Source organism: Cryptomeria japonica, chromosome 11 (assembly GCF_030272615.1).
Source record: "Cryptomeria japonica chromosome 11, Sugi_1.0, whole genome shotgun sequence".
Classification (NCBI taxonomy): domain Eukaryota; kingdom Viridiplantae; phylum Streptophyta; class Pinopsida; order Cupressales; family Cupressaceae; genus Cryptomeria; species Cryptomeria japonica.
Genome location: NC_081415.1, coordinates 49,531,631 through 49,555,237, shown reverse-complemented (window position 1 = coordinate 49,555,237; position 23,607 = coordinate 49,531,631). Strand labels below are relative to the sequence as shown.

Sequence of the window (23,607 nt, the reverse complement as noted above, 5' to 3'; positions counted from 1 at the left end):
ACATCATCGACCTTATAGGAAGCAGTTAGGTCGGTAGCATAAAACCTAAACCCTAAGCATCTTAGGTTTACAACACATTGCATAGAGCATTACAATTTCAAACAGATCACAAGAGAATCTGTATCATTCATTCATTACCGCACATGGGAATCAGTAACCCATCACGCTCTCTTCTCATACTGTTAAGAAGAATGATCATTCCTAAGGTAGAACGTGGTCGATCTTCTCATGCAAGATCCTCAAGAAAATCCTTCACATGCACAAGGCTGATGTGGCACCTTGGTCTCTTTCACATCTCTTAGATAACTCATCACAGAGTATCATCGGTTACATCGCACAAGCTAGATCACCAAACCGATAGCCCTAGAGATGAGACTACCAACCGGTAGTCACACTTAGTGAAACCCTGACACCGGTTCACTGCATCTCCTCATACCTCTTCATAACGGTTCACTTGAACTTACTGACATCATTGACAATGTACATTATCATCATATCAACATGTCGGTTCATCATATGCCAATGATATCCAGCAATCCCAACAAGGTCATCTTTGCCAATATTTCTTAATAATCTCCCCGATAGGAATACTGTTGATGGAGATGAAAGTGTTTCCTTGGGCATCTCAACCTCTTCAACCTTTGGGTATCACCAAGTGTGTAGAAACTCATATTGGGGTGAGGAATGTGTCAAAGCTTGACGAGCCGCTAAAGCACTTATCCTTCTCAAGGTCATAATTCTTCAGCCCACTCTGCAATTCGATGTCTCCATAAATTTTCTCTTCTTCACATTTCTTATTCCCTATCAAATTTATTTCTTCTTTCACTATGCATTCCGTTCACTTCACTAAATTTTCCTATCTTCCCTCACGTGGTCTTTTCATCTCCACATACCTACAAACTACTCTCGCAGCTCCTCATAATCTTTTATTTTATTTTAAAGCACTTAGCCTTTTTGACAACGTCCTCTAATACCCACTCAAATTAAAAATATAATGACAGGTTGAATCACAAGGCCTATCTAGTAATTGGGGACAATTTCTCAGCTGCCATATATTTGGCAATCTTGGCAGGAACCAGAACATAGCATCCAGTTCTGAAAACTCAAATTTAGAATTCACAAATTACACCAACACATGGGCATGGCTATCATCTGCTTTATCCTTAATCATCCTCTCCTTAAACCCTTCTCTCCCTGGATCTTGTAACCGCTTTGATACCAATTGTTAAAACAGAAGACAAATTGGAAAACCAAAAATTATATACACAAACACAAGAATGTATCGTGGCTCACCACTTTGTCTACATCCACAAGAAAAGAAGAGCATAGATCTTTATTATTATTGCAGCTTGCATACATAGATATTTACCCTCATATTTATACAATAGTCTTCAACAGAAGATGAAGGGACAAAGATGGGGAAGAAGAAATGAAGAGTCAAACTTCACATCCCAACACCCAGAGCTATTCTTGTGATTGGTCACCTTCATCTTCTCAGAGATAAAATTGGGCCAATTCATCAGATTGTAAATTCACTCTCATCAATCTATGAGCCCATTATGCATCTCAAATTTGGTAGTTGTCATGTTTTGGTGATAAGTTCTTCGTATTTAGCCCAAGAATGTTTTACAGTAAATGATAAGGCTTTTGGTTCTTGCCCTAGGTTTGCACATACACAACATTTGGGCTACAATTATTCTAACTGGGTTGGGCTCCTTATGGCTCGAAAATCTGTGTACTTGAGATTCTGTTTTCTAAAAGAATCCAATCATTTAGACCCAAGAGAATTAAAGAGATTTGTAACGCAATAAATTCTATGTTTCAACAGTCACAATTGCAAGGTATTGTGAACATGAGAAATGTTTTGTCCCAATTAGCTTTTAAAATCCTGATGACTATGATTATAGAGGACAATTATTTTGGGGAGGAATGAGGTATTCTAGTAGATCTGTTACCCATCTGATTGAGGAGTCATTTATCCTAAAAGGAGTAATTTCTATTGGGGATTATATACCTTGGTTGAAGTGGCTTGATTTGCAAGGGTAAGAGAAGGCTATGAAGAAGTTACATGGGAAGTTAGGCTTGTATTTGCAGAGAATTCTGGACAAGCACAGGGAGAAAGGGTCAAAAGAGGAGAGAGTGATGGAAGACTTTTTTATTGATGTGTTGATCTCATAGGCAAAGGAGAATGGTTAAGCAATTCCTGATAAAGACACATTTATTAAGGCAACTGCTCTAGTAAGTTGTTTTGACATTGCTGGTTTTGGTATTTGTGTTTTGCAAATTCTTGTTTAAATAGTGGAGAATCAGACTCTAGGAGTTAGATTGTTTAGATTATGTACATAGTTTTTAGGATCAAAACCATTTCATGTGATACCAGAGGGCAAGGGAATTAAAAAAACTTTAGATGGACTGGAAATAGACAATTAGGAAGAGATAAGGAAATCTGGACAATCTTCATAGACATGGTATAAATATTTGTTCTTCTACAGATAGCAAATACATTGAATATCAAATATGATCTTTCTTCTTTGCTAAAAATAGACCAACATAAAAACCATTTAAAAATAATAATATTGAAATTAACTAGTAATACTGAAATTAACTAGTAATACTGAAATTAACTATGATGAAATAAATAAGAAAAACTATAAAAAAAATTAATACACAAACAAAAAACACAGTAGTAAGAATCACAAACCTTTAAAAACATTGTAATCAACATCCATAAAATCACTTAAGTTTCTGCTCATATTTTGAATAAAACAATCCTGAATCCTGATCAATTTCAGTATCAACCTTAATATTATTTCAATTAAAAACTAATTTAACCAAGATCGAAAACCCTATGTCTCAGAACAATCCTTCTGAACCCTCATACCCCACAAAAAATTAGAAAATCATTTTTAGAGGAGAAAAAAGCCAAAACTTAGACATTGGCAGCTAACGTAGACAAACTTGAACTATATTTACCTTTTTCTCCCAGAATTTTGGCTTATGATTTGATGACAGATGGTTTACGAGCATTAATGTAATTTCTTGGATCCCTGAAATGGTTGAGAATGCTCCTTGCAATCGAGTCAGATTAATAAAAGTATAAGTATATATATATATATATATAATATTTTCTAATATTTTAATGATAAATCATGAAGTATAATCTAAAATATTAATGCAAAAAATATAAACAATCAAATTTTTAAAAAGCTAAATTAAATTATATATTTATGAATTGTAGAGATATGATAAAATTGATAATTAAGATTAAAAAATATAAAAACATAATCAAAATCTATCAATGAAAATAATGAGAAATAAGAAGGCAACTTAGTACAGCCAAGAAATAAGAACGATGAAGAGGTGGATTCTTTCAGGCACATTAACTTCTCATCCCTTAGATCATGGTACAAATGCCCTCACCTACATCAATCTAACCTTTCAAAGCCCTCCCTTATATCAAGACATAAATGTCCTAAAGGGCCTTGAGTTCCTCCATTTATCAGTCTAGTGCTTAGAAGCGGAGGATATGAGAATGATAGCATCTTTAAAACCATATGATTTATTATGACATCTTTGCCAATAAAAAATATTTGAATGTCCCAAATATTATAAATAAATTTTTTGCACACTTTTGATTTTATCTCTTTTTCTTGTTGCCATGTAGGCTATGTTAAATGCAGGAACTGGTACGTCTTCAGTTACACTGGAGTGGACACTGTCATTGTTATGCGACATTCCCATGTCATGAAAAAGGCACAAGATGAACTTGATTCTAAAGTTGGATGAAACAGATTGGTGGAGGAAACAGATATACACCAGTTAAAATACTTGCAAGCAATAGTTAAAGAGACATTGCGTCTTCATCCACCGGCACCTTTGCTTGTGCCACACAAATCTATTGAAGATTGCATGCTGGGAGGTTATCATATTCCTATAGGAACATTGCTAATGGTAAATGCATGGGCAATTCACAAGGACCCAAAAGTTTGGAATAAACCATTAGAGTTTATACCAGAGCCTTTTATGGAGAAAGAAGTAGTGATAGAAAACATAATGAGAGGGAATGATTACTTTTGGGGCAAGGAGAAGAGGATGTTCAGGGGCTTCTTTGGCAATATGTATGGTACAAACAACTTTGGCAAGGTTGTTACAGAGCTTTGGTTGGTTTGTTCCAGATGGAAGAGTGATTGAAATGAATGAAGGGATTGGTTTGACAATGCCAAGGGAAATGCCTTTGGAAGTTACCCTCAAGCCTCATTGTTCCCATCATCTATACTAGCAAGAAGTCTAGTTATAGACCATTGAACTCTTTTGTTTTTGTTCAGCTTAATGCCAAGGATAAATGAGAGCCTTCCATGTTTTAGATCAGAAACATTTTCAAAGGTAAACATATTGTAAGTGTTTTTTTGAAGGAACATTGTAGAGGCCAATGAAGCTTATCTGGTTATTGCTTCCAGAAATTATTGAAGTACTAACAATATCATGAGATTCAATATACACATACCAACAAAAACATATTTAAATATTAGAGAATTTAATTTTAGAAAACCATAAAGCTGATCTGAAATATAAGAGATGTAGTTTATTAACTTGATAGGTTTTTGTAGTTAGCTGTTAATATAATCATTATTTTATTATATATATATATGGAGTTGTCAACAATAAATAAACATTCATCTTATAATCATATAAATTGCGATTATTTATCTTGGTAATTAATTGAGGTATGAAAAAATGCTAACTTTTATGCAACTAGAAGTTGTATTGTTAGAGATAGACAAAGTTACAATTATAGTAAACTGAATTTGTACCCACAATATGTATGTAAAAGAATAAAATAAATTATTAGCGAATAGGCTATATCGTGTGGAATTTTCATCTCAAACTTGTTTCACACCTGAAAAACTACTTAAAAAACAACAACTTACCAAAGCATTGAATCTTAAATCAAATCCAATTGCTAAGATTGATTTAAGATTGCATTTGATTGTATTATATCAAATCAGATTCTATTTGAATTCAATTTTATTTTGTATTGGGTTTTGAAGCATTAAACTCTTTGTTTGTACCTATATAAGGCGACATTCTGAATATCACACTTTGAGTAGAGAAAATTAGTAGAGAATGAGAATCCTCTAATATTGGTATGAAGTGAATTCTGTTTGAAACACCCCTTGATCTTGAAGGAATTTTTTTTTTTTTTTATATCATTCCATAACCTTGATTTTTTCTTAATTATTTTCCTTTCTTTTTACTTTGGGCATGTCTTGTAGGATTTTAATGCTCCGAATTCATGTTTCCTTTAACTTATTCATTTTTCCATGCCACTCAGAGCATTAACATATGTAGTGTGACTATCAAGTGAAACATTCAAGCTTATGAGAGATGGTTTTTTGAAGGGTTCACTGGTATGAAATAACTTGTGCACTTAATTTTTGTAACTGACATAAAAAACAATTGAGTTGTGAAAGTCTCATATATACAAAGTATTTGTAATCTCCCCAAAAGTCTCTAAATTTTCCTACTTGATCCCTTACACACAGATTATTCCACTCAAGTGTTAGGGTTTGTGCTTTATTCATGTATAAGCATTAATAGTGGTGTTTCTGGTAGTATTCTCACAAAATACAATCTAATGAGTCCAATTCCTTCACAATTGGGCTAATTGAAGCCCCCAAAATATGTAAGCACCTCAAGTTATAGTTTATTTTCTATAGTCTTGCCATTGCATTTGTGCTGATTTATCTTGAAATTTATGGGATTGTATTACAAAATGAAAGGCTTTCGAATGTTTAAACTATTTGGGGGAAAAAATCACATTCATGACCACCTTGGTAGAAAAATTCACCCTCATAGAATTGGGTGGGGGCTGGCACTACAGTCAAACCCTACAATTCGGCTGGAGCCCCTACTATTCAATCATCTATCGATTAGAAGAAATATTTTGTCTAATTTTATTTTATAGGTAGCTTGGACATCCTCCAATTTGAATTAACTCTCACTCTCTCTCTCTCTCTCTCTCTCTCTCTCTCTCTCTCTCTCTCTCTCTCTCTCTCTCTCTCTCTCTCTCTCTCTCTCTCTCTCTCTCTCTAAAATTGACACATGTGTATACACACGTGTTGTTGCATTTGGTAAGGAGATCGGTATGTTGTTTGCATCTTTCATCTCCAAGTATAGTATTAAAGTAATTTTGAATGATCAAATGATCAAATTCTTTTTTTTTTCTAAGGTGCTTTCTTTGAACAATATTTATGATAAACTTTCTAAAGATTGATAACTTGAAAATATTAGAGAAAATGTATGTGTATTAGCTCTTCACTTGCATTTATTAATCCATATGAATAATTTGTGCATATTATTTAATGCAACAACAACATTCACAAACTATTTATTTTCATCTAATCTAGAACTAGTGGCTCTAGAATAATGAAGTGTAATAATTTTGTCTAAAGAATCATTCCTTTTATTTTGGTTACAGTTGGGCATCTAGCAATGATTTGAATGGGATGATACGAAGAAATATTGGGAACATGATCAACCTTAAAACTTAATAACATAATCTATGAATTTCAAGCTAGTTTGGATGTTCTTCTATCATTCATCAGAGGATTATGATATCAAAGAAATAATATAACTACTGACAAAAGTTGAATTTTCTCATTTTTGTAGAATCTATCATAATAGTTGATGCATGGATATGTGAAATGGTTCTATTATAGGATACTTTAACCTGAACTTATTTATAGAGATCAATACTTTCAAGCCTAAAATAGAAGGTTTTTAAGTAGTTCCATGCTCTCATATTTTCTTTTTGTAAGAGAAAGCTCTTATTATATTTTGCTCAAAAAGATGAAAAAAAGATATATGGTAATAAGCATCAAGTTTTGGGTTTATTAGATTAAGTTGAAGAGCTTCATGCAAAAATTGTGTTTTCAATTTTTGCATCAATATTTTAGATACACACATTGTGGTCCATCATCATAAGATAAGTGAATTTGTAAGTCCATAATTAATAAAACAATGAAAAAATTAGGTATAGAAGCGGTCCAAGAAAAATAAGTACACCATAGAGAAAATAAATCAGGATAATAAAACACATTAGGAAGCTAATTTTAAAAAGGTGTGTTTGCAAAGTGTGAGAGCCTTCCCTTTCAAATAGGTTGCAATCATCTTTACATTTCCTACAATTTTCATTTGATTTAAAAGAATATCTTATTTTCTTTTTCCAAATTAAGTAGGTAGATGATCTTTAGAAAAGTGCCTAAAGAAAAATGTGAGAGCATTCTCTTTCAAATGGGTTGCAATTATCTTTACATTCCAATTTTTCCTTCTTATGTAAAAGAGACTCTTTTTTACTTTTTTCAAATTAAGTAAGGAGGTGATCTTAAAAATGTCTGTCAAGAAAAGTGTGACAGCCTTTTGTTTCATAGGTCATAATTGTCTTTACCTTTTGTACTATTTTTCATCTTATTTGAAAGAATCTCTTATCTACTTTTCCCAAATTAAGTAAAGTGGTGATCTGGAAAAGATTCTTCAAAAAGAATGCGAAAGACTTATCTTTCAAATAGATTATAATTATCTTTATGTTTCTTACTTTAAAAGAATCTCTTATATACTTTTCCCACTTCATTATCTGAAACTTGTTTTAATATACTACACTTACATTTCCCTCCCAAAAATAGAAACATGTCTACTTTGGAGCAATGTTAGGTGAGCTGGTATGTCTTCTTTCTAGAAATGTTAGGACTAGGTGCATAAAATAAAATCAAATTTTAGGTGCTTATATGAGAAACTTCTTTAGTAAAATGTATGTTTAATAGTCAATAAAAAAAAAATCTCTGAGTCCAACAACTAAAGGTTGATCAGTCTGAATAGACGTGCTTATATGTCTTGTAGGAAGCAATGTATGTCAAGTAACAACCACTAATTCTAAACCTCAAGAAAAAGGTTTAGTCCATACATAAATAAAACTCAGAGCTTTCTACAATTTTTTTTTTTTTTTTTTGATGAATAAGCCTCTAATCTATATTAATAAAGAGATTAAATACATATTCACAAAAAAAGGGTTGGGTGGTAAGAAAGCACACCTCAAAAGTCACATGGGCAGAGCCCGAAAAAACAGAAAGTCATGGGCCAAGCCCAGAAATCTAAGATAACAAACATTAAAAAAAGGCCATCAAGCGGCCAAGGCATTGCCAGCAGAGCCAAGCTCTATCATCCCTCTTTCCCCATACAATAGCGGGGTTAGGATTGACATCAGGAGGAGTCCAACCATCATTATCATCTTTTTCTTTGATTTCTTCCTCACGCCAGGGTGAGATTGCAAGGGCCAGCCGTGAAAAGACTTTATCTGAATCTGGCCAACCCGAACCAGAAGTAGTACCAGGAGCAGGAGCATCATCAAAGGGCCAGCCATCCCCACTCCTCGACGGCCCACCAGAAAACCACCCCTGGCTAGCCCGCGGTGGAGGAGAGCGAGTGCACCGAGGGGGGCGGGAGTCGCACTGAGGCAGAGGCTGAGAGCAGGGGCACACGAAGCCACTCCGTCGTCGGCCCCAAGAGGGCAACCAGTGGTGGGAGGAGGAGGGCGAGTCGAGGACCCAGGCCACAGTGTACAGGGCATTGTCCTAATGGTCCAAGAGGACCTAGAGGTGAGCCACTTCAAGTGCCACTTTATTGGCTTGCACCTGTATCTGAAATAATACATTAGAGAAAATAGTAGCTTTAGAATACATAGAAATCTGACAATCCATTTGAGAATGAGAAAATATGTAGGCATTTCTATCTTTCCAAATAGTAAAGAGGATTTCCACCTTGAAAGTGTGCCAAAGCTGGGTATATTTAGCTGGAAATCTAGGCGAATCCCCTAGTAGAATCATGTGCCAAGAGAACGGCTCCGACCGAAATGGCCAAAAAAAATCATGTATCCAGTTCCAATACTGTTGGGCCCTAGGGCAAAACCAAAAGAGATGCTTAAAAGTCTCAGACTGCCCACAAAATGGGCACCGAGGGTTCGAAACCCCCAAATGAACAAGTCAAGAGCCCATAGGCAAGCCTTGGAAAAGAATACACTGGGCAAAATGGGCGAGCTTCAGCTCAACACTTGCAGACCACCTCTGATTCAGACTCTGAATCATGGGAAAGTGAGGCGACAACCACCTGTAACCAAGTCGAGGCTTGTAGTTTCTCAAAGGAGTGTCTGGGTACCATTTCCAATCTTTCCACGAAGGCTTGGGCCCACAAATACCAATTTTATGAAGCATCTCATCTAGGATAGCACTCACAAGACCTTCAAAAGTAGCCTGGTCCTGGTTTTTAAAACTATACAAAGCACGAAACTCGTCCCACTTCATGATACGCATGGCAGGTCTGAGAAAAAGTTGATGAAGAGTATGAATACCCTTCTTATGAAATCTGAGAGCTTTGAGCCAGGGCACTTTGGCCAAGGGCTGGCCATTTCTGGCAAATAGGGGTGACCACCACACATTGTGCTGGTTCAATGAGAGCCTGTCCCAAAAGCCAGAGCCAAACCACCGGAGCCAGGGTTTGACAAACTCCCAAGCACGCCAAATGCTTTTGGCAACAAACATACCAACTATCTGAACCAACTCTTTCATAACCAGAAGGGTCTAGAGGCCAATTCCTTTCCAGGCTGGTCTGTTGACAAGGAAACCGGACTGAATGCAGTGGCGAAGGAGAATTTTCCAAGCCTCGTCACCCGTAAGGGTGTGAATAACCCATTTGACACATAAAGCAATTCCTTGCCTCTAGGTGGACAGCAGACCCAAGCCTCCAGAGTCCCTGGGGAGACAGCAAAAATCTCAGGCGACACGACGGAAGCCATGATGAGTATCAGAGGAGGCCCAAAGAAAATCCCAAAGTAATTTTTCAAGCTTGCTATAAGCAGCTTTAGAAGGCACCCAGCAAGAAGAATAATAAACATGAGTAGCAGCCAGAACTTTAGAATAAATTTGGAACTTTTCCGCCAAAGACAGAGGCTTGGTGATCCAATAAGCCAGCTTTTTCTCCACCCGAGCAAGCACAACCTACCAAAGCTCCACTGGGGAGGCTTGTAAAGCAATTGGAATGCCCAAAAAGCAAAAAGTTTCGCTTGGCCCAATCCACTTCCAGCCAAAGGGTTGCAACCAAGCAGGACAAGGCAGAACAGACTTCTGGTAACAAAGTGTCTTATGCCATTGAATGGTGGAGCCTAAAGCAAGACAAAATATATTGAGGCATTGGAGCACCTCTCGAATAGTCTCCTCTTCCTCCAAGAGAGTGAGAAAAGAGTCATTTGCAAAGTGCCGATTGAGTAACTGCAACTGAGAATGAGGTAATGAAATGCCTTTAACACGTTACAAAGATGCAGCATTAACCAACAGATAACCAAACCCTTCAGCAACAAGCACATACAGGAAGGGAGCTAAAGGGAAACCCTGCCGATTAGAGCAGAAGAGGCCAAAGGTTGAAGACTGTCAACCATTGATGGTGATATAGGCTGAGGCATCCGCAAAGAGAATTCGAATAGACTGGATAAGATTGGGCCCAAAACCCAAAGCTTGTAGCATGGCAAGAATGAAAGGCCATTTAATACGATCATAGGTTTTAGCAAAATCAATTTTGATGAAAACAACCTTCTGGTTGGAGCGTCGGGCCCACTCCATGGCTTCCCAGATGGCGATGATGTTATCCAAAATATACCTGGATTTGATAAATCCAGTCTGTTCCGGGCGCACAATGAGAGGCAAAAGATGGCGGATTTTTAAAGCAAGAGCTTTAGCAATAATTTTGTAAGAAACATTAAGGAGCGTGATAGGTTGCCAATTGCAAATATCCTCAAGATCACCGGCTTTAGGTATGAACTTAATATTTCCTTTATTTATTAGCTCTCCTAGATAATTAGAATGAAAAGCCTCTAAATAAACCTGAAACAAGTCGGGACCCACACAGTCCCAGAAAGCTTTGTAAAATTCACAGGGAAAGCCATCAAGGCCTGGGGCTTTATCATCGGCCATGGAATGTAATGCCTCGTTCAGATCCTCCAGTGTAAGCAACTGGTCACAAATTTTTTTCTGGGCTGTAGACAACCTATGTGGCACGACAGCAAGGTAATCCTATAGGGCCTGCTGACGCTCAGGCGTGGGGTCTTGGGCAGAGAAGACTTGCTCGTAATGATGCACAAAAGCTTGCAGAATGTCCAGCAGCTCCGAAAGGACTTGTACACCATCTTTGATCTTTTTAATGCCTGGAGAGGAGTGCCTGGCATGCAAAGCCAAGAAAAACTCCTTAGAGGCACAATCACCAGTTTTGAGCCAGTGCAAACGGGACTTGATTTGCGCACCTCTCGCGGTATAATTGTCTGCAACTTGCTTTTTGTGCCGTAATTCTGCAACTTTAACTTGCAAAGTTGGAGAAAAAGGGCTAGCTGCTAAGGCCTTGTTAGCAGAAAGCAGATCAGCAGTGGTTGTCTCGTAAGACCACCGGCGAAAGATGGCCAGCTGGTGCCCATAAATGCACAAGAAATGCACGGTATGGGTGATGGCATCATTCCACCACCTAATCCAGCCCGTACTATGAGCTAGCCTGCACTCCAAGTTCCAAACTCTACAAATGTGGGCCAGAGTGGCTTTATGACCAAGCACAGAAGTGTTGAGGAAGAATTGCGACTGGCACGCGCAAGGCTGACATGTCTCCCATTCAATGCGAAAATTGATGGGGAAGTGATCAGATAATGTCACATCCATTAATGACTTAATTGGAAGGGAGGAGCTGGCGAAGAAGAAAAATGATTGTGCCGAGATCATGGCACGATCAAGGCGCTTAAAAATTCTGTCAGAACCAGCCCTGAAATTGCACCAGGTGTGCCAGGAATAATGAGAATTGTGGTGGCCCATATTGGGATCAAAAAGCCCCAATTTATTGCGCATGTAGAACCATGCCTCGCACTCGCAAGCTGCCCATCTGAAGGGTAGGATTCCATCTTTATCACAAGCCATCTCAACCATATTGAAGTCCCCACATAAAATCCAAGTGGCAACTGGTAGTGAGTCAACAATCCATCGCCAGAGTAATGAGCACTCCACAGCATCATTCGGGGCATAGACATTAATTAGCCCGAAAGAATGATTATCAATATTGAACAAAATCCAGACAAGTCGTTGCGTGGGATCAGACCCATGGTCGACCACGCAGGGGTGCCACCGTGGGGACAAAAGAGTGACAGCTCCGCCACGCCCAGGCTCATGGTTAGTACTAAACATATAACTGGCTGGCCAGATGGACTGACAAGCCGAAGCAAGCAAAAAACTAGAAACCTTAACTTCCTGAAGGCACAGAATATCAATACCAGTCAACTTTTTCAAAGTATCTCTAACAATATACTTTCTGGAGAGGTTAGTAAGACCTTGAACATTCCATGAGAGGAAATTCATGGATGAAGTGCGTCCATATCATCGGACTTTGACTCCTCTCCATCCAGGGAAGAGAAACAATTCTACAAAAATTCTGGTGGAACTGAGCCAATATGGATAGAAGGAGAAGAAATTCTTCGCTTCTCTTGAACATATTCCCCTTCCTCCCTGGGTGGAGAGGGGCTACGAGAGCGCCTTTGGGCTCTTGAAACAAGAGCAGAGTTGTGTGGTTGGGCCATCATAATGGCAACGGGTTGAGGCGTGGACTCAGGCCAAGGCTGAAGAGGCATGCTGTTGACCTTGCTTAGAGCTGTCGTCCCCTTCTGAGAAGGGTTTGAAACATTCTTCGTTGGTTTGACGACATTGGAAGCCGACATCAAGCCAAAGGATTTATTCCTGCGACCTGTGACCGTAGTCCAAGTAGAGTCCTGTTTAGGAGCAGAAGAATCTGCTTGATGAGAATGAGCATTTTCCCGTGGTGGAGAGGCTGTATGAGGCACTTCCAAAGGGCAATCCTTGATCTTGTTGTCTGTGGACTGATAGCGATAGCACTTGCTGGGTAAGTTGAAATAAGTGACTTCCTGGGTATGCTGGAGAGATTCTATTTGAATATCAATGGAGTCTTTCAGATCATGGGAAAGGTCAACTTCCATGCAAACCCTTTTTTGGGGATGGGCTTGGAAGAACCTCTCCGGCTCCACACAGACAACTCTCCCTAGGGAGGAAGCAATATGGTTCAAAAAAGGCACACAAGGCAAAGGGAGACCAGGGAATTCAATCCAAACAGGGACCTAGAGCTTGGTCTCATCTGAGACAGTGAAGTCACGGTTCCATGCTTGGAAAACCAACAAAGAAGACCGGACATACCAGGGACCGTGACCCAAAATGGCCTGCACATGGCTAACTTCCGAAAAGCAGAACAGAAAAAAACCCTTGGTCAAGTTTTGGACCATCTCAAGGCGGACCCCATGAGGGACCCAGGCCTTGTTGACCCAATCTTTGAGCACACTTTCAGGGGGAGTTCTCCCAACAAAATACCCAACAAGGGTGTGACTTTCAAGCCATTGACAAGCATAATCAAATTCAGGTAAAGGTAAAACCACATCAGCAGGGGAGTCAGAATGCATACCTCGTGAAACACTTTCGGAATGAATTTTCGAGGTCGTTTGTTCGGAGGGGGAGCCATTGAGCAAAACTGACGAACCGCCAACACCAACATGAACTGCTAGGTTAGGAACGGTTGAAGGCATAATAAGGAGCTTAGGTCTGCCCTAAATGCGGTCGTACGCGTGACAATAAAGACAAAATCCTGCGCAGAATGTGCAGTATGACAGTTCGCAAAAAGAAACCCTAGCAGAGCTCCCAACTTGGATTCTTTCTTTCCCTTTTTACAAAACCTTTCTACAAATATTAACTATTTCAGCTGAAAGTGAAAATTAACCGACTAACTAGCTAATTTATATTCAACATAAATTGAAATCTAACTGATTCATTTGAAAGGAAGTTAATCTTTAATTGAACCCTAACATGAAACATATTTCATTATGCTATTCAAAATGAAAACAAAACAATATAATAACTTCCATTTTAAAGGAAGATATAAATTTCAGAGGTTACAATATATTTAACTTTCCAACTGGAACTTTCTTTATCAAGCCTTAACATTATTTGGGTGAGGGAGAGCATCATCAAAGGCTTTTCCACCCAACCACAAACCTGATCGTCTCTTGTGCCCCTTCTAACTGGAAGCGACCTGACCTTTCATGAGGGTGTAGATCAAAGGCTAGATGTAGTTATCATCTTACCATCCGAGCCTGGTGTTTAGTACCTACATGCATCTAGTTAACCACACACTATAAGTACCCTATAACTAGTATGGCCATATGACTAGTAGGTGTATCTGGTTCATGCACGAACTGACAATTGCTTGCATAAACAACACCACATTGGTCAAGGTTTTAACTTTATAGGCACGTTCAACATGCTATCCATATTCACCATCCTGTTCAACTTGTACATTCAATTCTCAAATCCAACGGACTCATTGGGTGCCAACTGCCAACCATCTAAACAAGTCATCTACTTAATGTCTGCTAGCAATAACAATCATTGGCAAGCTTCATAAGAGAATATACACTCGATCCCAACTAACTCACTAGTTTATTAACCAACTATCTAGCCAACTGCTCAATGTCTACTGACAATAACGATCATGAACAACCATCATAGAATAATGCTTTAAATGACTGCACTTTTGGGTATTCTTGATCTTTAACATTCATTGTCATAGCTTTGAATGTTTTCTCAAACCATGTCTGTCTTCCAAATTGGTTGCAAATATTCATTTGACTTTTTAAAAGGGCAGTCAACAAATACACCAAATAGTTGTCTAAGTCTGAGATCAAAAATTCACTAAGTCTATTAAATAGATAAGATCAAGATTTATCAGTCTGAGATCCAACTATTGTGAGAAATTTAGTAAAAGTGGAAGCCATTTTGAAGTGATAAATGACTTTCATTATGATTGAGGCAAGGAGTTTTGATGCAGAGTCACAGCCCGGACACTTGGTAGAATACCCAATCCCAACACACTCTCCAAGGGACTTACTCACTCACTTTACCCTTCTCAAATGACTCAACAAGTCATTGGTTGATAACACATGCTTTCAATGTGACCTTCCTTCCTATATCCCTAATTCCCAATAGGCTATACATACCCTTACAAAGGCAATACACCAACAATATGGAATAGACCCAACCCACCCATAGACAATGCCTTCTTACATCCTATGAAACATGATTCAAGCATTGGAAGTGATTCTTAAACTTCCTAATATCCTTGTTCTTCACAAATGCTTCACAATCCTACTAGCCCTAAGTTTTCATTTTTTGGGATATAACTCACAATTCTCCCAAAACACCAAGAAAACAAATGATACTCAGATGGAGAGTTGTGTGTCTTCAGGGAAGTGCACTTGGGGCATACTCGTGGAGTGTGGGCATTATTATTTTTTGATTGTTAAGATGGGGACATCATAGTGAGTGTTTGGGAGTATGTGTGGGGTTAGTGCAGACCCAAGAGAAGTCATTGTGGCCCTTGGATGGCCAAGAAACTCATCATTCTATGATTGTCCTAAAGTGGGGATGTGGCTGGCCAAGAGAGTTGTTTGACTGAGATTTTGTGAGTATGATGTATTGAATGGGTTTGATGATTGGTTTATGATTGGGAAAGGTGTGTGGATGTTTTGAGAAGTGTTTGAAGTTGTCTATAGACCTTAGAATGAAGAAATGGCATTTCAATTTTTGCATCAATATTTTAGATACACACATTATGGTCCATCATCATAAGATAAATAAATTTGTAAGTCCATAATTACTGATCTTGACATATTCCTCTCGGAATTAATTGACTACCCAACCACAAACCCGGTGGTCTCCTGTGCCCCTTCTAACTGGAAGTGACCTGACCTTTCATGAGGGTGTAGATCCTTTAGACTTGATCTTATACATAACCTCTGATGGAAACCTTCCTTGCTCTATAATTATTTATTACATGTCGATTCTAACTGTTCTTTATAAAGGATTAGCTAAATTCATATCATCCTTAGCTTATCTAACATGCAGCTATATACTCTTAAGTTCAACATTTTATTTGTGTCCAAGACTTAGAACAAGACACTCTGCAATAGAATAATTACTTGATGACACAATCTGACTTCTCTTATTCATAATTCTTTGAATATTACGAATGCATTCTAACGGCTTCATGCATAGTAATGCACATTAACAAAGTTCTTTATTAAGACCCAAATAGGATGAATCTAAAATATAAATCGGATTAAAAGAAGTTACTTGCTTGTAAGACTGTGATATTGTTATCGATTGCTCTGTCAAGAAGAGATCAAACGGGCACCCTTGCACACACCACAGATAAGAAATCCATCGACTCAATGATGAAGAGTTATGAATATGATTTCCTTCCTCGTGATTAAAGACTGAATGCTACATATCCCTTTTTTTAATTGTAGACAGGGTGCGGTTACTTCTGCTTTGTAAGAATAATGATGTCTTCAGCTTCAAGCATGAAAGGGAATTCCTAGCCTCTATCTGAATATCGACAAGGAGAGGATGATATGGTACTAGACGATTGCATCGCCCAAAACCGACCGTATTAAGATTTTATTTCTGTCCAAGACTTAGAACAAGGAAACAAGCCGAGATGAATGCCTAATTCAAGGAATAGCTTATCTAACATGCAGCTATATACTCTCAAGTTCAACATTCTATTTCTGTCCAAGACTTAGAACAACGCACTCTGCAATACCATGGCAGAGGCATGCAGACAGTTTATTCAGATCGCTCAAGGTTGTGCAATTTAAAATAATTACTTGATGACACAATCTGATTTCTATTATTCCTACTCGCAATTTCACCCATATTAAGTGCAGAAGAAAATCAATGACTGAGATTGAAAAGATTGTAATATTGTGAACAAGATAGAATGCCATGATTTTGTTTTGCAAAGTGTGTCAATGACATCCGGTAGCCCTAATGCAAGGAAAAATATATCCCCTCGTAAAGTGAGATTCCCAAATAATCGTTATGGTGGAACAAAGTAACCGCAACCAAGAATTGCCACATCAATCTTGAAGTGATGCAACATGCAAGAGAAGCTTCTGAAGTGGGCTCTATTTAAATAAAGAACAAGGCTTCGGCTTCACTAGCCGTTAGCTTAGTTTATCCGTAAATGTATAAATTATATTATATATAAACATATTCCCATCTATGAGATATATCTCATTCATATATTTATATCTATATAAGTATATATTCGTACATCATTGAATATTAATTTCGAATGTATGTATACATATATGTACATATGTATAGGTTAATATTTGTATGTATGTTATATATTCTCATACCTGAATATATATTTATATATTAAATTAATGAGATTAATTGATTGAAGATTAATGATTATAATTTTTTTTTATCATACTAAGTTACAAAAATAGACACACATCTACCAAAGACGTTAAAAAGACCAGCTACCAACTAATTGACAAGGTGAGACAATGACCCTAACTGCCAAGGTGACAACTAACTTCTTAATGACCTAATACGAGGTTCATGGTTCGATGACAAGTTCGATCAATCTATTATCAACACACCTCTCCTTGATGATACTCTCCCTCCCTTGGAAGGCGTTGATAATCCTTCATCCACTTGGTAACATAAAAATGGTTAGACCTTTCTTAACTTAATAATATTCACAATTATATAAGTACCATTGTCAGAATCAATCATTTCAAATCTATAGAACAATTCAATTTAAGATTAGGCATCCACATATGCAAGAAAAGATATAATGAACACAATTGCATTATCATTTAGCAATCTTTATTGAAAAGAGGGATGTAACACTTTCCCCTTTAAATCATCATCCTTAATGACTGACTAACACTATAAAAATCGGATACAAATATAAAATTGCTTTTTGTAATGTCATAAAAATATTCGATTGTTTTAAAAAAGATAAGAAAATTTTAACATAAGAAAAGAAAGAAAAGGGTTAAGAGATTACAGAGTAATGAACTTCCTATTGAAAATAGATGCACAACTCGATACAATATGGGAGAGAGAGAGCACCATCAAGAGATTTTCTGCACAAACACGAACATAAATCCCTCGTGCCACTTCCTACTAGAAGGACCCAACCACGAGAGCAGCAGACTAAGGATAGAACAATGGCATTAAGTCCTTGAAGTCTAGTATTTAAAATCTACACTAACTAGCCAGTCATACATTATAGATACCCCTAACTAGCATGACACTCTGGCGAGTCGTGTATCTGACTCAGTGAACTGACAATTGTTTGCTAATTCCAGTGCTACCTTGACCAAGGATTCATACAAAGCACGATAGAGTGCAGTCAACATTCACCACCTTTACTCAGCACAATGTAAGGAAGTATTCCCATACACAACATTACATAGGGCCTTACTGACCACAATATTTTTCAATAACCATTCATAATAGAAGAGACTACAACAACTCCCAACACAATGGGTCTGGTACTATAATACATCTAGCTGCAGAACCAGAAACTACAATCCTTCTAACTCAGCTCAGGCAAAGACATGATCGATTGGTTAGATAATCATAAAGTAATACATCATTGCTTAATATATAAGGGAAATGGCATTCGGCTCCTCTAACTTCATTCTTTAGAGAAACAGATTTGCAACACTTATATTGGTTCTCTACGAGATAGACCTCCGACTCATAATTTGGTTCAGACATAGTACAACAGAGAAAGAACGCATGCTCACGCCCATGTGGCATATAGGCAATCCAATCGATCAGTAAGAGAACCATGGATTAATTCGCTGATTAATCTCATGATAATTACATTCGCATAAACAAGACTTATACATAGTGGAATAATGCTGCAAAATAAAAACAAGGAACCGAAAATTTAAGCTCCTTCAATCTCTCACATTCAACATACATCAAGTAACATGATTCGCAAAGGATACACAAACATAAAGGAGAAAATGTCTCAAATATCTCCTTTAGCAAATCAATTTAAATGCTCAAAGTATAGTTAATACAAGAAACAATAGACAATAGGGATTGGGCTGCTTCACTGGATTCAACTCAGAAAGAGTATGGAAAACTATTGACTCGTATCAACTTGATGGAAGGTTACTAACACCTCGAGTCCCCTAATTAACTCTTTTCCTTCTAAAGTCTGATAATGATTCCCCTTTAATGATCAGAGCTCTGCTCTTCTTTTCATACCATCCTAATCAAAACATACTTTCCCTATTTCCCAAAATGCATCTATAGAGATAATGAAAAGAAACCCCCGCGACTGCTAACAATTAGCTATCTATACCATGCAAGAGAAGGCATCGAGCCAAGAAAATCGACATACCTGCAAGGTGGCAACGTCCATCGTTACCAAGGAAACATATGTCACCATGAACATGGGCTCACCCGACATGCTTGACCGTGTTGAAATGGAATCCGCCACCAAGGCATTATCCACATTATCTATAGAGATAATGAAAGAGGAGGCATCGAGCCAAGAAACCCGACACAACCTGCAAGGTGGCAACGTCCATCGTTACCAAGGAAACATATGTCACCATGAACATGGGCTCACCCGACATGTTTGACCATGTTGAAATGGAATCCGCCACCAAGGTATTATCCACACCACATAAGCATTCACAAAATAAAATGAGGACCATGTATGTATTCATACATGTACATGATGAATATATATATGATCCACTAAAATAATAAATAAATGAATCAAAGGAAACTTTATATATATATATATATATATGTATATATATGTATGTATGTATGTATATGTATATGTATATGTATGTACACACATTAATAGATCTAGATATTAAAAGATATATGAAAATATATGCATAGATTTCTCACGAAAATTCAATGACAGGGAAACATGATCAACACAAAGATATTTCACCGCTCAAGAGACACATGAGGTGACAAGGTAAACATAGGATAACATCAACAAGTAGGATGGAACAAACACTATATAACCAAGGTGGTAATGCTCAAAAGAATACATCTTACTTCCCTGGCTCAAGGTTCAATGACAATAGTTTTTTTCCAAAGTCTGTGACCCTCTTCTTGATGATACTCTCCCTCCCTCCTGAGGGTGCTACTATTCATACATCCACTTGGCTTTATGAAAACCAGTTAGCCACATCTTAACCATATTAATAGTTTTCATAAATAACTGAAAACAAGATAACTTCATTATTCATTATCATTCATAGAAGAAACAAGAGCAATACCATTATAATAAGCATTTGCCAAAGTTAGGAAAAAGGGATGAAACATATTCCTCCTCTTGTGAATCATCATCCTCAATGATTATTTAATATAAGCCAAAACTTCAAACATATAAATCCATTTATTTCTCATTACAATAGCTCAATGATTTTTAAATAGATGGGGAAACTTTTGAAGGATTTCATCATAATCCTCCCAGGAAGCATTTTCCTCTACATACTAGTCTCACTGGACCTTGCATTTCATAACCTCAAGGTTATGTAAGTGCAACTTATGCACCTCAAGTATTCTAAGTGGTTCGATCATGACCACCCCTGAATCCTACACCTACAAGGAATTCTAGTCAATCATATCTTCAAAATATGCCACATACTTCTTAAAATATGAAACATGAAAAAAATTATGTAACTCGGTGAGAGTTAGTGGTAGAGCAAGTCTATAGGCTAATGGGTTGATAACCTCCAAGGATTAAAAGGGTCCCACATATATCAGGGCTAATTTGGAGTCCTTCCCAAACTTGATGGAACTATTCTAAGGTTTTACTGTAGCGCACGCGAACAAACCCCAAGGAAACTTACTACAACTGGGTCCAAAAGAGTTCAATATATTTTTTTGTTACCAACAACGTTACATCTAACTCAATCTAGACATAAGCTTAATGATTTAGTTCAATAGTTTAAAATTCAACACTAAGTGTTTATCTACTGCTTCTTACATTATGTTACTAACATAGGTGAAGTCATGTTACAAGGTTTAATAACTTACAAGGGTCCATCATTTCCCTAGAGTATTGACGTCACTACTAGACTTACACCATTTATGGTCTATGATCGATACTTTTAATTTACCATTATCATATTAGTTCACCTCTATGATTATAATGATTTAACCTTACCATGGAACACAATTGCAAATGCATGTATTCAATTTAGCTTAGATCACACACTTCTCATAATATTCTACTATTGATGTTCACTAATCAATACATCTACCAAGGCATGCTCACAAAACTACTTATGTAATCTACATGTTCATAATGCTATTTATGCAACATTAATTTTATGGTAGCCATAACACAATCGTATAAATTTCTCATTTAGCTTCTAACGATGTCTATTTACTAATTCTTGTGTTTAGTTTTCAGCCTCGTTGATATTCTAGTTTCCAAGCATCTAACTATATCATCACTAGTCTTGTGTTTCACTTACTTTGACATTTATAGTTTAAATATTTATTTTGTTTATGTCATTGTTCATATCATTGATCTCATAACTACATACTATCAACTGCTGAATATACATTCCATAATTCACATGAGGATATTGAAGGTACAAACATTAATTCACTTTCATTGCTAAAGAAATAACATGATGACAACAACAACATCTATTTTCCATCACATCTACATATCTACTATCTAACATTTAATTTCCACATAAACAATCGTATTGCTGATTTAACTATTTGACAAGATAAATTTCAGTCACAATTAACTAACCTATCACATAAGTTAAGCATGAAAAATCATTAATGTTCTATAAGTTAAAATTAAGGAATATACATGATTAATAAATGATAAGACATTACTAGCAAGGGTATGACATTTTTTTTCCCTTTCTACTTACATTTGATTAACTCATATTATTACTTCCATTTGAGTGTACCAAATACGTAACTCATGAATACTTATATAATGTTTTTACATGGATTGCAATAGTGAGTAATCACTCACTTCTTATACAACATTCTTAAATTATTACATGATTTGAGTTTATCAATCATAAGGTAGTCAATACATGAATCTACTCCAAGGGTTCAAAATCAACATGAGGAAGGCTCCAAGTCCATGTACGAAGACAACACCAATGAAGAGAATAAAACCCCAATGGAAAAAAGCTCCAACCACCTGACCAATGTGGAACCTACAAGGAACCACCCCTCGAGATGTCGCTAGATCCCAACTTGCACGCTAAACTAGGGTTGATGCTCTACCAAAGGGACTAACACCAACAACCTACATACACATATCCATGCACCAAGAAATAAGAAAGAACAAAAGGTTTCCACAGGCCGAATAAACACCATAACAAGAATGCGAAAGTAGGAAAAGGAATCACATGTACGAGGGAGTATCATCACATGCCAACCAAGCACAAGGCACTAGCCTATGGCATGTAGAGCCATCTCAACCTTGAGAGAGAAAGCAAGGGAGATTAGCTTACCGGACCTCCACAGTCTTCCCATGCTCAGCCTAAAACATCCTCCCTAAGACTGAGTCATGAGACACTTATAAGTTATTATCTTCTAAAATTATCTAACCACCTATACCTATTCATTAATTAATTAGCACTTGATTAAAATATGGTAAACTCCATTATGCCCAAAAGGTCTGGACTCCATGCATCCTTACAAGGAACCTCATGAAAGTCCATCTCTCATGACCCTTGGGTGTCATAAAGGATCCCACTCCCTTTATATGGATCCAAAAACAATAAAACAATAGGCTCTTACACAAGTAAAAATCTGGTACAATCAACAACAATGCCAAACCATAACATTCATGTACCCAAAAGACTAAACAGCCACACATGTGAAAAACACAAGCTTCTTAACCAAGGAAATACAACCAACTCATGATACCACTGCACCAAAGCATGTCAACATTGTGAGGTCTTCACTCTTGCTACCACAAATTCAGCGGTATGTTATTCCCTCCTCATGGCAAAATCATCACGAGGGCATGTCAAAATGGGCAAAAAAAATCTCATGATACACAAGTAAAAAGAAAACTTACATTAGTCATTGGTTTAAAAGGAAATGACAAAAAAAGGCCTCCAGATGCAAAATATAAATTAAAAAGACCCGTAAGTTGGAAAGGGCTAACTTAATTGGCATTCATGAATTCAATGGTACGAGGGTAGACTATATGTCTAGCAAGTGACACCTTTTAAAACCAATTCCACAATAACAATCTCAATATTTAACCATCAAATTAACATCATTTTTCAATAACACTATTATTAATGTTGATCAATTATCATCTCTTTTTTTTTTCTTTTCCAATATACTATCATTTTAATATCCAAATATTTTTATCTAATTACAACAATAATTTGATGTTTTTCAATGAAATATATATTATGTTGTTATATAATTTCCGTTGTTTTAAACTCTGTTTCAAATAAATAAAACTCTTTTAATTTAACATAAAATAAATTACATTTTAAATTATATAAAATAAAATAAAACATATTTAAAAATAAATAATTTAAATTTTGATTAAAACAAAATAAAATAAATTTTAAATAAAAAAAAAAAATTATTTGTAATTATCGTGGTGCTGGAGCAACAC

The 23,607-nt window shown here is 36.8% G+C and overlaps 1 protein-coding gene across 1 annotated transcript in view; it reads left to right on the top strand.

Annotated features, from left to right (window-relative positions):
• The window catches only part of LOC131860016 (cytochrome P450 76A1-like), a 41,361-nt gene extending 32,853 nt beyond the window's left edge, over positions 1-8,508 (top strand). Inside the window, exons 2-5 of the mRNA XM_059214361.1 lie at positions 3,665-3,717; positions 3,792-4,160; positions 4,326-4,383; positions 8,314-8,508. Of these exons, the coding sequence (XP_059070344.1) occupies positions 3,665-3,717; positions 3,792-4,160; positions 4,326-4,383; positions 8,314-8,508 (675 nt within the window). The remainder of the gene's footprint in view (positions 1-3,664; positions 3,718-3,791; positions 4,161-4,325; positions 4,384-8,313) is intronic.
• Positions 8,509-23,607: the final 15,099 nt, after the last annotated feature.